General features: G+C 39.7%; 1 protein-coding gene across 1 annotated transcript in view; it reads left to right on the forward strand.

The window, feature by feature from the left end:
- The first annotated feature begins 4439 nt into the window (after positions 1 to 4439).
- The window catches only part of LOC115223969, an 83063-nt gene continuing 71903 nt past the window's right edge, over positions 4440 to 15599 (forward strand). The window contains exon 1 of the mRNA XM_029794724.2: positions 4440 to 4538. Within this exon, the coding sequence (XP_029650584.1) occupies positions 4519 to 4538 (20 nt within the window). The 5' untranslated portion in view covers positions 4440 to 4518. The remainder of the gene's footprint in view (positions 4539 to 15599) is intronic.

Genomic DNA, 15599 nt, shown 5'->3' on the forward strand with positions numbered 1-15599 from the left:
AAACTCAATACCACGAATAAAATGGTCAAAACCTTTTTCACAGGAACTTAGTTCGATTTGAAAAACCACTAGAATGGGAGAAGCGCTAATACATGATCTAAGTTATATGATGTATAAAAACATGTAATATACAAATAAATATCTGTAAATATAAAACCATCCGACTTTCTGAGTACCTCATTTCTTCTAATATATATATATATATATATATATATATATATATATATATATATACATATATACGACGGGCTTCTTTCAGTTTCCGTCTACCAAATCCACTCACAAGGCTTTGATCAGCCCGAGGCTATAGCAGATCTACACATATATATATATATACATATATGTATATATATATACATACATATGTATATATATATATATATTGCTCTGCTGGACAGCATGCTTACTCCAAGGGGGGTTCTAAGATCTTGGGGAAAAAGAATTTCAGTTTTGACCATTTCATAGTGTCATTGAGTGTGTGATGGCGGGGAGGTAGACCGTGGGAGAGTGTGAACACTATGAAATGGTCAAAACTGAAATTCTTGGAGTACGCATACTGTCCAGCAGTGCAAAAAAATTATTTTCTACTTCTTCCCTCTCCCCCTCTTTTTCTTTAGCACTCGTTCCAAATACAAAAGCACACACACACACGCACGCACACACACAACACACACACCACACACACGCTCTCTCTCTCTCTCACTTTCTCCTCATCCATCACCCCCTTGTACTGTCTTATATTCCTCCCCACCACTACAAACTCAATACCACTATAAAATGGTCAAAACCTTTTTCACAGGAACTTAGTTCGATTTGAAAACCCCACTAGAATGGGAGAAAGCGCTAATACATGATCTAAGTTATATGATGTATAAAAACATGTAATATACAAATAAATATCTGTAAATATAAAACCATCCGACTTTCTGAGTACCTCATTTCTTCTAATATATATTATAGGTGTGTGTGTAACGATATATATATATATATATATTATATATATATATATATATATATATATATATACACACACGCATATAGATACACATACAGATATGTTATATATACACGCTCAAACACATACACACCACATGTACACACATTTTACACACACAAGCACAAATATGTATGTATATACACAGATATTTAGGGTTGGGCTGGTCTTAACTGATGTGAGAGGGAATTGTAGAGACGGAAGGAGGATAGAGAGTAAGGTAAAAAAAGAAAAAGCTAAGGAAAAATGGTAGTATATATAAAAAAAAAACAAGGAGAGAGAGAGGTGGGGGGGATGAGTGATGAAAGAGAAAGGAAGTGAGAGAAAGAGTAAGAAGAACGAAAACCACAGAAAGACTACGATGAGAAATAAGATAAAGATAAGAAGGAAGATAAGGAGAGAGAGTGAGAGAGACAGGCAGATAGAGTGAGGTAAGGACGCAGAGAGAGAGAGAGAGAGTGAGAGAGAGAGAGGGGGAGATAGAATGAGAGAGAGAGAGGGAGAGAGAGAAGCAGGGAACAGATACGCTCTCTCCCTTTACGCTTTTACTTGTTTCAGTCATTTGACTGCGGCCATGCTGGAGTACCGCCTTTAGTCGAGCAAATTGACCCCTGGACATATTCTTTTTAAGCCTAGTACTTATTTTATCGGTCTCTCTATGCCGAACCGCTAGGCTACGGGGACATAAACACACCAGCATCGGTTGTCGAGCGATGCTGGGGGACAAACAGACGCACAAACACACACACACACACATACATATATACACACATATATATATATATATACGACAGGCTTCTTTCAGTTTCCGTCTACCAAATCCCCTCACAAGGCTTTGGTCGGCCCGAGGCTATAGTAGAAGGCACTTGCCCAAGGTGCCACGCAGTGGGACTGGACCCGGAACCATATGGTTCATTAGCAAGCTTCTTACCACAGAAGCCACTCCTACGCCTGTGAATTTTCTACGCCATTTTCTGCAGATTTGCTTTCGGTAATATTCCTTGGGTCCAAATATTCTTCGCTGAAAATATTTGCAGCAGCTCTGCTCCAGTTATTGTTCTACGTATCATGTGTTACCCATATAGGTTACCACTCCTGGTTCAACATTAGATTTTTTTTCAATCATTTATTGCGGTCATGCTGGGGCAGCACCCTGAAAGCTTTATACAGCAGTTCTCGTCCATATTTTACTTATGGACCCACTTGATTCGTATCTTACTCGGATGGAACCCCGTAGCAATTCGAGGCGTGGATGCGTGGTAAGAAGCTTGCTTCCTAACCACATGGTTCCGGGTTCAGTCCCACTGTGTGTCACCTTGGGCAAGTGTCTTCTACTATAGCCTCGGATCGACCAAAGCCTTGTGAGTGGATTTGGTAAATGGAAACTAAAAGAAGCCCGTTGTGTTTGTGTGTGTGTGTATACTCTTTTATTTGTTTCAGTCATTTGACTGCGGCCATGCTGAAGCACCGCCTTTAGTCGAGCAAATCGACCCCAGGACTTATTCTTTGTAAGCCTAGTACTTATTCTATCGGTGTTTTTTGCCTAACCGCTAAGTTACGGGGACGTAAACAAACCAACATTGGTTGTCAAACGATGGTGGGAGGGGACAAACACAGACATACAAACACACACACACACACACATATACACATATATACGACGGGGTTCCTTTAGTTTCCGTCTACCAAATTCACTCTCATGTCTTTGGTCGACCCGGAGCTGTAGTGGGACCGATCGCGGAACCAAGTGGTTAGAAAGCAAGCCTCTTACCACATAGCCATGGGGAGAGAGGCGGGGGTGTTCCCAAAAGAGGAATCTGGCGAAAGAGAGGAGGATGAGGAAGTGTAAAATTAAAAACGATGACTGAAATACTTAAATGCAAAAAATTGAAGTGATTGTGTGGGGAGGAGGAGGTAGGGAGTGTGGAAGTGAAGAGGAAGTAAGTTAATTTAAAGTGGGGGGAGAGGAAAGAGAGGAAGAAGGTGAGAAAGTGGTAGAGAGGCGGCAGACGAGGAGTGAGAGGAAAGAAACTGTGAGTGTGTATGTGTGTGTGCAAAAAATACAAACTGGGACACAAGAACGCAAAACATTTAGAAGACGATACAAAAAAACAAGGACGGGACATTCGAAACCTTCAATATTCAGTCAAGAACCGGATCATCCTCGCATTTCGGCTGATTAATCTTGAGATTGCTCCGATCTGGCCAGCCCCAAGGAAAATCTAAGCTAAGCGCATTAGATTCCTTGGAAGAAAGCCTCGAATGTATACAAAACAAAAACGGTAAAACTGGTGCTCCAGCATGGCCACAGTCATATGACTGAAACAGATAAAAAAATGAAAGAGTATATACATAAATGTGTGTGTGTGTGTGTGTATGTGTGTGATTGTCCCCTCCATCACCACTTGATAACCGGTGCGTTGGTGTGTTAACGTCTCTCTAACTTAGCAGTTCGGCAAAAGTGATCGATAGAATAAGTACCCAAGCTTCAAAAATAAGTATTGGGGCCGATTCATTCGACTAAAATTTTTTTAATTTTCAACATAACATTAAATATATTGCAATCTAATAAGATTGAATTATCTCTTTATCTGTTACTTCTTTGTTGTTGGATTGTGGCCATGTTGGGGCACCGCTTTAAAGGGTTTTAGTTGAACAAATCATCTCAAATACTTATTTAAAAAAAAAGTTTTTTAAAAGTAGGCGCAGGAGTGGCTGTGTGGTAAGTAGCTTGTTTACCAACCACATGGTTCTGGGTCCAGTCCCACTGCGTGGCACCTTGGGCAAGTGTCTTCTGCTATAGCCTCGGACTGATCAAAGCCTTGTGAGTGGATTTGGTAGACGGAAACTGAAAGAAGCCCGTCGTATATATGTATATATATATATATATATGTGTGTGTGTTTGTGTTTGTCCCCCTAGCATTGTTTGACAACCGATGCTGGTGTGTTTACGTTCCCGTAACATAGCGGTTCAGCATAAAGCGACTGATAAAATAAGTACTAGGCTTACAAAGAATAAGTCCTGTGGTCGAGTTGCTCGACTAAAGGCGGTGCTCCAGCATGGCCACAGTCACATGACTGAAACAAGTAAAAGAGTAAAACACAAAAACACAAAGTAAATAACTTTCCTAAACAAAGTAAATAAAATGAAAAAAAATCACAAAGGATCGACTAGTCACATCTAGCTAACGCGGATGCGCGACTACGCAAGTGCGCGCACCGGGACCACTCTTCTTAAGTAGTACCCATAACGTATGCACAAACTTACAGACACACACATATTTGTGTGCGAATGCGTATGAGTGTATGCGTGCGTGCTGAGGCCGGTGTGTGCGTGCGTATGTGCGTGCGTGCGTGCGTGCGTACGTACGTGCGCGCACCCCGGCGCGAGCGGCGTACGTACATGCGCATCTCTGTTGGTGTGTGTGTGTGTGTGTGTGTACAAGCTATTCAAAAAACCGTAATGCGGGGCCACTGCGCATGCGTCCGACCATCAGTCAAAGCAAATATTAACGACAACAGAAATGGCGGCAGACTTGAATCGGTAAGTTGAGACCTTTTTAAAACGACGCTTCTCTCTATTTCTTAAATCAAACTTCTCCTTCTGACCCCAACCTCGGAACCTACGAGCCATACACTATATACCATAGTCGTTACATTTGAAAATAATGCCTTTATTATTAGATATGAGGTTAGTAATTGTTGTCCTGAGCTGATATTTTGACGTTTGGATGGTTTATATAGAAGAACTTAAAAAATCCCATCAGAAGTTCTACAGCCTTAATTAGGTTTTTAATTAATATATGTGGCTGTTATATATATGTGTTGCACGTATATGCGAGAGATCTTTGTGTCTTTTACGTCAGTAAATTAATTTATAAAGATTTTCATTTTAAATCTGTGTGTGTGTGTGTGTCTGTATATATATGTGTATATGTATGTCTTATGGTGTTCTTGACCCATAGCGTCGGAATTTAATCTAGTGCGCCAAAAACTCTAATTTCTTTGATTGTGTAGGTTTTAAGCCTCGTAAGATTACGATTTTACAAAGTAAAAAAGAATGCAGGTGAGGAGGGAATCTTTGTTCCTTTCTAGTGTGTATATAATGTTTATTATATTAGAAAGTTGGGAGATGATGTACAGGTATTATATTTTAGAAGAAATAAGGTACTCAGAAATCTGGATGGTTTTATATTCACAGATATTTATTTGTATATTACATGTTTTTATAAATCATATATAATATATTAGCACTTTCGTCCACTCTAGTGGAGTTGTCAATAACGTTTATTATATATACTGTGTATATATACATACACGCACGCACATATCGTATCTACTCTTGTCTAAGTTATACCCCTAAATTTAGTGTTGGATCTTGATACAAATTTTATTTCCTTTTCATATGCCCCATGAATAAGTCGCATCCTAGTTTTTCAGGTTATATCAAGTATAAATTAGAGCGACTTTACGTGAGTAAATACAGTATGTATATATACACACACAATGTGTTAGTATCATCCACACTATATTATATTAGTGTATATATACATATATTTTACGTTACAAAAAATATTGGTTAATGTTACATAATATGTACCTTACTAAATTATTTGACACCATGTTTTGGTGTGCGTGTTGCATGGACTTCGCATTTCATCCTGTCGGGACCGATAAAACAATACCAGTCATGCACTGAGGTTGATGTAATGGATTAGCTCTCTCCCCACAAATTTCAGCCCTTGTGCCTAGAAGAGAAAGGAATTCTAGTTTAGGCACCCATATAACCCCTCACACAACTTTACTGTTTTTTTTTTTTGGGAATATTTCAGAAATTTTTTGCGAATTTCTTCTACACAGGAATTCATACGATTCTTTCTTCCTTTTATTCTTTTACTTGTTTCAGTCATTTTGACTGCGGTCATGCTGGAGCACCACCTTTTAAGTCGAGCAAATCGACCCCCCAGGACTTATTCTTTGTAAGCCTAGTACTTATTCTATCGGTCTCTTTATGCCGAACCGCTAAGTTAGGAGGACGTAAACACACCAGCATCGGTTGTCAAGCGATGTTGGGGGACAAACACATATACACATACATATATACACACACACACACACATATGTACGACGGGCTTCTTTCAGTTTCCGTCTACCAAATCCACTCACAAGGCTTTGGTCGGCCCGAGGCTATAGTAGAAGACACTTGCCCAAGATGCCACGCAGTGGAACTGAACCCGGAACCATGTAGTTGGTAAACAAGCTACTAACCACACAGCCACTCCTGCGCCTTATGAATAAATTTTTTTTTTTATTTATTTGTTTAACCCTCCCCTCTCCAATAAATCCTGAAAGTTTGATCTTTTTCGAAACTTTTAAATCAGTTTAAAATACGGATAGTCCGAATTTTTTGCTTAAATCCCGGCAATGGACTACCCTTGGTTACATCATCATGCCATGAATCTGCATGTGGGGAGAGAAATATCGAAAAACATGAATACATATCAGGTTGACAAAGAAATGAGGAAGGTATCAGGTGGTCGTGGGATCTGCTAAAAATAACAGCTAAATTGCATAGATCACACAAATAATTGAAGGTTTTTTTTTTTTTTACATAATCGTATGAATTTGTAGAAAAACCATTGTATAAAGTGTACTTAGTACTTTGTTGTTGACATTGACACTAGTGAGGTCACCAAATTACTTGCGAGACAAAGCCCTCTCGCTGCATGAGTCGTAGTAGAGACAGAGGTGGCTTTATGCTAAGTGTTGACAGGCTTAAGTGTGACAGAGAAAATGGCACAGGTGTCTTGCTATAAGGTGGATACAGGGTTGCTCTGTATTGTATAAGGGTGGTTCAAGAGCACCATCCGAGCGTGATCATTGCCAGAGTGGCTAACTGGCCTCCGTGCCAGTGGCACGTAAAAGACACCATTCGAGCGTGATCGTTACCAGCATCGCCTTACTGGCACCTGTGCCAGTGGCATGTGTAATAGATTTGAGCGAGATCGTTGCCAGTACCGCCTGACTGGCCCCCATGCCGGTGGCACGTAAAAGCACCCACTACACTCTCAGAGTGGTTGGCGTTAGGAAGGGCATCCAGCTGTAGAAACTCTGCCAGATCAGACTGGAGCCTGGTGCATCCAACTGGTTCGCCAGACCTCAGTCAAACTCATCCAACCCATGCCAGCATGGAAAGCGGACGTTAAACAATGATGATGGATGGGTGTAGTGAAAAAGATGAGACATCAGAATATGCTCTCCTGGTGCAGGAAGGGTGGGTGGATAAATTTAGTAGTGTGAGAGGAGGGTGGCTCAAGGTTTGAGCTGGCAGAGTTGTTAGCATACCGGGCAAAATGGTTAGCGGCTTTTTGTCTGTCTTTATGTTCTGAGTTCAAATCACGCTGAGGTCAACTTCGTTTTTCATCCTGTCAGAGTCAATAAAATAAGTACTGGTTGAGTAGTGGAGGCTGGTGTAAACAACCTATCCCGTCTCCTGAACTTGCTGGCCTTGTGCCAAAATTTGAAACCATTATTATTATTATTATTATTATTAAGGTGGTAAGCTGTGAGAATTGTTAGCATGCTGGGCGAAAGGCTTAGCGGCATTTCACCCATTCTTTTATTTGTTTCAGTCATTTGACTGCGGCCATGCTGGAGCACCGCCTTTAGTCGAGCAAATCGACCCCAGGACTTATTTTTTGTAAGCCTAGTACTTATTCTATCTGTCTCTCTTGCCTAACCGCTAAGTTACGGGGACGTAAACACACCACCATCGGTTGTCAAGCGATGTTGGAGGGACAAACACAGACACACAAACATATACATACATATATATATATACGATGGGCTTCTTTCAGTTTCCATCTACCAAATCCACTCACAAGGCTTTGGTCGGCCCGAGGCTATAGTAGAAGACACTTGCCCAAGATGCCACGCAGTGGGACTGAACCCGGAAACCATGTGGTTGGTAAGCAAGCTACTTAACCCCACAGCCACTCCTGCACCCATCTTTACATTCTGAGTTCAAATTCCACGAATGTCAACTTTATCTTTTCATCCTTTCAGGGTCGATAAAATAAAATAAGTACCATTTGAGGAGTGGGGTCAATGTAATCAACTTACCCCTTCCCCCCAAATGTCTGGCCCTGTGCCAAAATTTGAAGTCATTATTATTATTATTATCATTATTATTATTATCATTTCTCAGTGAAATGTGTGCCAACTCTGTGTGACCTAGTTTTGGTTCCTAATTTCAATTAATTTCTTCTTCTTCGGCTCTGAAGCATTTTGGAAAAGGCATGAATGCCACAAATGTTTACTTGTGTTTGTATGAGTGTATATATTGGCGTTGTTCCTCAGTTATGTAGGTTATAAGCCCCATAGAGTTATGGATGGAATCATCGTCTAGAAATCTGAAATATGTATAAAATTCATATCTTGCTACTTCACTATGGAATGGTAAATAATCAGAGTGTATATGTGTGTATGTATGTATATTTATCTATCTATCTATCTATCTATCTATCTATCCATCCATCCATCCTCACACACGTTTTTATAGGTGCATTGGGATATATAATCCAAGCATTTGTATGTGCATATGTATGTGTATGTTTGTGTATATTTATGTGTGTGTGTGTATATATATATATGTTTGTATGTATATATATATATATGTTTGTGTGTATGTTTGTATGTATATATATATATGTTTGTGTGTATATATATATGTGTGTGTGTGTATGTTTGTATGTATATATATATATGTTTGTGTGTATATATATATATGTGTGTGTGTATGTTTGTATGTATGTATATATATGTTTGTATGTGTATATATATATATATGTTTGTATGTATATATATATATATATATATGTTTGTATGTGTATATATATATATATATGTTTGTGTGTGTGTATAAACACACATGCACACTTTTAAAGGGGGGAAAAGCAACATTATGTAACTCACAAAAAGAAAGGAAAAAAAAATCCTATTGTATGAGTCATACGATTATCACAGTTTGAAAGAAACACCACCCAGAGAAAAGAATACTTTAAGAATTCCTTAATTCTTTGAGTGGCTTGTTGAGCTCATAATTTTCCAAAACCCAAAAAGAGCTAATTAATCATCACCATCATCATCATCATTTGGTGTCACTTTTTCTGGCATAGGGTGGATGGTTTGACTTGATCTGACAAGTTAAAGGACTGCACCCGAGCTGCAGTGTCTGTTTTGGCATGGGTTTTTTTGCAGCTGGATGCTTTTTGTGGGTTTTCTTTTGTGTGTGGCACCAGCATTTGTGAGGTCACTAAGTACTCACAAGACCCCCTCAAGGGAATTGTGTACAGGGGCAGGAGTGGCTGTGTGGTAAGTAGCTTGCTTACCAACCACATAGTTCCAGGTTCAGTACCACTGCGTGGCACCTTGGGCAAGGGTCTTCCTCTATAGCCTCAGGCCGACCAAAGCCTTGTGAGTGGATTTGGTAGACGGAAACTGAAAGAAGCTTGTCGTATATATATATATATATATATGTTTGTGTGTCTGTTTGTTTCCCCAGCATAGGTTGTCAAGCGATGCTGGTGTGTTTACGCCCCCATAACTTAGCGGTTCTGCAAAATAACCGATAGAATAAGTACTAGGCTTACAAAGAATAAGTCCTGGGGTCGATTTGCCGATTTGCTCGACTAAAGGCGGTGCTCCAGCATGGCCACAGTCAAATGACTGAAACAAGTAAAAGAGTATTGAATGATATGAAAGTATGATAGAAGGATAGGAGTATCTTGGAGAAGTCGTGTATTTGTCTCTTCAACATCTGGAAGGAGAAAGAAATGTTTGGTTAAGATACAATTTAAATATGAGAGGCAGAAATAGGTTAGAGCACTGGTTCCCAACTGGTATCCGTATATTTATATATAAATCCTTAAATCCTTAAAAATGTTTTAGCCCGAAGGCCGTGGCCATGCTGGGGCACCATATATATATATATATATGTATGACAGGCTTCTTTCACTTTCTCTCATTCAAATCCACTTAAATCTTTGGTTGGCCCATGGCTCTAGTGAAAGGTACTTGGCCAAAGTGAGATGCAGTGGAATGGAACCCAAGAGCACATAGCACATGGCTGGGAAGCAACCTTCTTAACCACACATCCATGTCTGTGCCTTTACATATATATATATATATCCGAGCGTGGCCGTCCGCCAGCCTCGTCTGGCACCTGTGTTGGTGACACATAAGAAAACACCATCCAAGCGTGACCGTCTGCCAGCCTCGTCTGGCACCTGTGTCGGTGGCACATAAAATCACCCACTACACTCTCGGAGTGGTTGGTGTTAGGAAGGGCATCCAGCTGTAGAAACACTGCCAGACCCCAGTTGAACCGTCCAACCCATGCTAGCATGGAAAGCGGACGTTAAACGATGATGATGATGATGGATGGGTGTAGTAAAAAAGATGAGGCATCAGAATATGCTCTCCTGGTGCAGGAAGGGTGAGTGGATAAATTTAGTAGTGTGAGAGGAGGGCGGCTCAGGGTTGAGCTGGCAGAGTTGTTAGCATAATGAAAATGGTAACATATTAATTTACAGATATATATATATATATATATATATATATATATATATATATGTACATACATACAACTGGATTCTTTCAGTTTCCGTCTACTAATCCGCTCACACAGAGTGGGACGGAACCTGTAACCTTCTGGCAGGGAAGCAAGCCTCTTGGCACAGAACCTCACCTGTGCTTATATATTGTGTATGTTGCTACATACATCCACATATATAAACACTTTGGACTGCAGAAACAGTGATAACGTTGTCCATTATTAACTGCTCCACTGCCCCACCCTGGTTCCCCCCCCCGTTTCCTCTACACAATATACTCATGCTTTACTCTGATTCATAATTTCATTTCCCTACCACCTCCATCTCACCCCCCATTCTCTGGAAGTTATAAAAAAAAAATTGAAATTACTGTTAACTTGACATTTACAGAAATTATGATTTAATATGTGGTTATATATGTATGTGTATGTATGTATATATATGGATGTATGTATATGTGTGTGTGCATGCATGTACGTATGTTCATATGTATATAGGTACATGTATGTATGTATGTATGTGTGTGTGTATATATATGTGTTTATATTTGTATATGTATATATATATTTGTGTATATATATGTATTTGTGTATATATATGTATTTGTGTATGTATATATATATTTGTGTATATATATGTATTTGTCTGAATGTGTGTATATATATATATATATGTGAATGTATGTATATTTGTATGTGTGTATATGTCTGTATATATGTGTATATATAAGTGTATATATATTATATACACACACACTTAGGTTTAGAGAGAGAGATATTGTTTAAATTACCGCTTTTCAAATATGCTAATCTTTGTGTGTGTGTGTGTGTGTATGCATCTATTCGTTTTCCTGGCAACTCTTGATATTTTCAGTTCTGGCAGCTAGTATTCAAGAGTCGAAGACTGAAGTCTGTATGAGTGTATGCTTGTGTATGTGAATTACATAATGTGCTCTGTGTGTGTGTGTGTTTGTGCGTGTATTTATTGGAAGACGACCTGCAATTTGACTGTTGAGTGTTCTTCAGTTATTCTGGCAATTTAGGTTTTTCCCGCTCAAGCTATCAAATTCTGTTAATGTCAGAAGTGGGTGTACATCTGATTGTACATGTATACATTATGTACGTGTGTTCACGTAGTGTACAGTTTATTTAATACAAGTTGTGTACAACACAGCTCGTGTGAGTGTCTTTTGCTGTGGCCCCTGTCTTGGGAATGGATTTGGTTGGCAGAATCTGAAAGAAACTTGCCTTGTAAATACATGTGTAATTAGTTGAAACTTACTCTTTTACTTGTTTCAGTCATTTGACTGTGGCCATGCTGGAGCACCACCTTTAGTTGAGCAAATCGTTCCCAGGACTTATTCTTTGTAAGCCCAGTACTTATTCTATCGGTCTCTTTTGCCGAACTGCTAAGTAACAGAGACATAAACACACCAGTGTCAGTTGTCAAGCAATGTTGGGAGGGGGGACAAACACAGTCACAAAAACATATGCACTCACACATACATATACATCTGCCAGCTGCCATCTCCCAAATCCACTCACAAGGCTTTGGTCAGCCTGAGGCTATAGTAGAAGACACTTGCCCAAGGTGCCATGCAGTGAGAGCTACTTACCACACAGCCACTCCTACGCCTATATACTTAGTCATAATTAAAATACAGTTTATTTTGACTGGTATACACCACCAAAAAAGAAAACAAAAAAAAACATACATCACTAATAATATACACACACTACAAAAAACAAACACATACACCAAACCCATTAACAAACGTAACCCCACCCCACAACCAGATATCTACACACCCACTGTCAATCAACAAATAAGGATCTCACACACACACAGCATTCTCCCAAAATATCAAAAACACACACACATACACTTCCATCACAATATACTAAGCATATTTCCAAAAAAATACAAAAACAACACATGCATAGACACACACACAGACAAAACAACACACATGCACAGCTGGTCAGAACTACTGACCACATCCTCTTAATAGAAAAAAGATAAAAAGAAAAGTACTTTGACAATATATCCCAAAACAAATGGCAAATAATTCCTCCCTAATTCTTTTAAAAAACCTCACTAAACCATTTTCTCTCAGTAGAAAAAGAAGAAAAGAGAAGTTTTTTCACAATATATTCCAAACACAACCACACCCAAACAGCTGACCAAACCATGAATAAGAATCTTCCCATTCAGTTCAAGAGACTTCTTTTTAATAGAGTTCCTGAAACTTGAACTCTCGAACCCCCACACCAAACCTACATAGAGGAGGCATTTATAAGAGGAAGACCCCAAAGTACAGTTTTACAGAGAACTCAAATATGGGCACAAACTGTTAACCACCCAATTATGTGGCACCTTGGGCAAGTGCCTTCTGCTATAGTTTCATGAGTGGATTTGGTAAATGGAAACTGAAAGAAACCCGTTGTATACTCTACTCTTTACTCTTTTACTTGTTTCAGTCATTTGACTGCGGCCATGCTGGAGCACTGCCTTTAGTCGAGCAACTCGACCCCGGGACTTATTCTTTTTGTAAGCCTAGTACTTATTCTATCGGTCTCTTTTTGCCGAACCGCTAAGTGACGGGGACGTAATCACACCAGCATCGGTTGTCAAGCAATGCTAATGGGACAAACACAGACACACATACACATACATATATATATATACATATATACGACAGGCTTCTTTCAGTTTCTGTCTACCAAATCCACTCACAAGGCATTGGTCGGCCCGGGGCTATAGCAGAAGACACTTGTCCAAGATGCCACGCAGTGGGACTGAACCCGGAACCATGTGGTTGGTTAGCAAGCTAATATATATACGTGTGTGTGTGTTTGTGTGTGTCTTTGTGTCTGTTTGTCCCCCAACACCCCTTGACAACCGGCATTGGTGAATTTACTTCCCCAGAACTTAGCAGTACAGCAAAAGAGACCAGGCTTAAAAGAAAAAAACTAAGTACTGGAATTGATTCATTCTACTAAAAATTCTTCGAGGCATTGCTCCAGCATGGCCACAGTCTAATGGCTGAAACAAGTAAAAGGTGACTCACTGTCCCTACAGTGATGTATATTTCACCAAGACTTTATATATATGGTGTCTAGTGTGTGTGTATGTGTGTGGTATGTATAGTCTGTAGTGTGTATATTTGAATTCTATGATGTGTACATAGTGTAGAATGGTGTAGCATTGATAATTTAGGCTGTTTTCTGAAACGCTTGCTTAAATCTGTTTAATGTGTGTGTGTGTGTGTGAAATGTGTATAAACAATGTGTATAGGTTTCTGTTATGTATGTTTAATGAGGCTCTGCAAAAGCCATGGACACAGCCATCTCTTCCAGACCTGACTGCTGAAAAATATGTGTGTGTAATGTATATGTATGTGTATGTATATATATGTGTGTGTGTGTGTGTGTATGGATGTATATATATGGTGTGTGTGTGTGTATGGATGTATATATATATATGTGTGTGTATGGATGTATGTATATATATGTGTGTGTGTGTATGGATGTATATATATGTGTATGTGTGTATGGATGTATATATATGTGTGTGTGTGTATGGATGTATATATATGTGTGTGTGTGTATGGATGTATATATATGTGTGTGTGTGTATGGATGTATATATATGTGTGTGTGGATGTATATATATGTGTGTGTGTGTATGGATGTATATATATGTGTGTGCGGATGTATATATATGTGTGTGTGTGTGTGTATTTGTGGTGACATTTGCTATTGGTGCATATGTGTGTTACTACAGTTAATTTTGGAGGGAAAAAGTCAAATATTCTAATCTGTAATTGTTTTTTTTTTTGTGTTTTAATGTTTCTTTGAGCAAACAATGTTCACCTTTGTCTCAGCTTTCTCTATTCTAGTCTTCCTGTCTGCTCACAGAACTGGTAAATGAATGAATTACCATCTTTTTCTTTTTTTTTTTTGCTATTACTAATTTTCCCGCCTAATTTTGGAGAGTAAAACCGCTTTAGTTTAACTGATGTTGAATCAGATTCATGACTGGCTTGTGTAGAGGTGTAAAGGTGGCCTTGTGTCTGGGCAGGAGTTGGGATTCTATCTAGGCCATATGTGGGTTTTGTATCTGGGGTCAGTGTGGGTTTGTATCTGGGATGAAGGGAGCTTGTTTCAGGGCAGGAGGTGGCTCGTAGCTGGGCTGAGTGGAGCTTTGTATCTAGGCTGAGAGAAGTTTTGATTCTGGGTAGGAGGTGGATTCGTATCTAGGGCATATGTGGGTCTGTATCTGGGTTCAGTGTGGGTTTGTATCTGGGATGAAGGGAGCTTGTATCAGGGTTCATTGTGAGCTTGTTTCAGGGCAGGTGGTGGCTCGTAGTTGGGCCAAGTGGGGCTTTGTATCTAGGCTGAGAGAAGTTTTGATTTTGGGTAGGAGGTGGATTTGTATCTAGGGCATATAGGGGTTTTGTATCTGGGTTCAGTGTGGGTTTGTATCAGGGCTAATTGTGAGTTTGTTTCAGGGCAGGTGGTGGCTCGTAGCTGGGCTGAGTGGAGCTTTGTACCTAGGCTGAGAGAAGTTTTGATTCTGGGTAGGTGGATTCGTATCTAGGGCATATGTGGGTTTGCATCTGGGTTCAGTGTGGGTTTGTATCTGGGATGAAGAGAGCTTGAATCAGGGCTAATTGTGAGCTTGTTTCAGGGCAAGGGGTGGCTCATAGCTGGGCTGAGTGGAGCTTTGTATCTAGGCTGAACGAAGTTTTGATTCTGGGCAAGAGGTGGATTTTGTATCTGGTTTGAAGGAAGCATGAATCAGGGCTCAGTGTGGGCTTGTATCTTAGCTGAGGGTGGATTTATATCAGGGTTGAAGGCCAGTTTCTGTCAGGAGTGAAGGCAAGATGGGGGCAGCAGCACCCGTGCTGGTGTCACGTAAAAAAAAAAAAACGTCCGTGTTGGTACCATGTAAAAAGGATTCATGTTGGTGCCATGTAGAATGTACCT

Source organism: Octopus sinensis, linkage group LG24, assembly GCF_006345805.1.
Source record: "Octopus sinensis linkage group LG24, ASM634580v1, whole genome shotgun sequence".
Classification (NCBI taxonomy): Eukaryota; Metazoa; Mollusca; class Cephalopoda; order Octopoda; family Octopodidae; genus Octopus; species Octopus sinensis.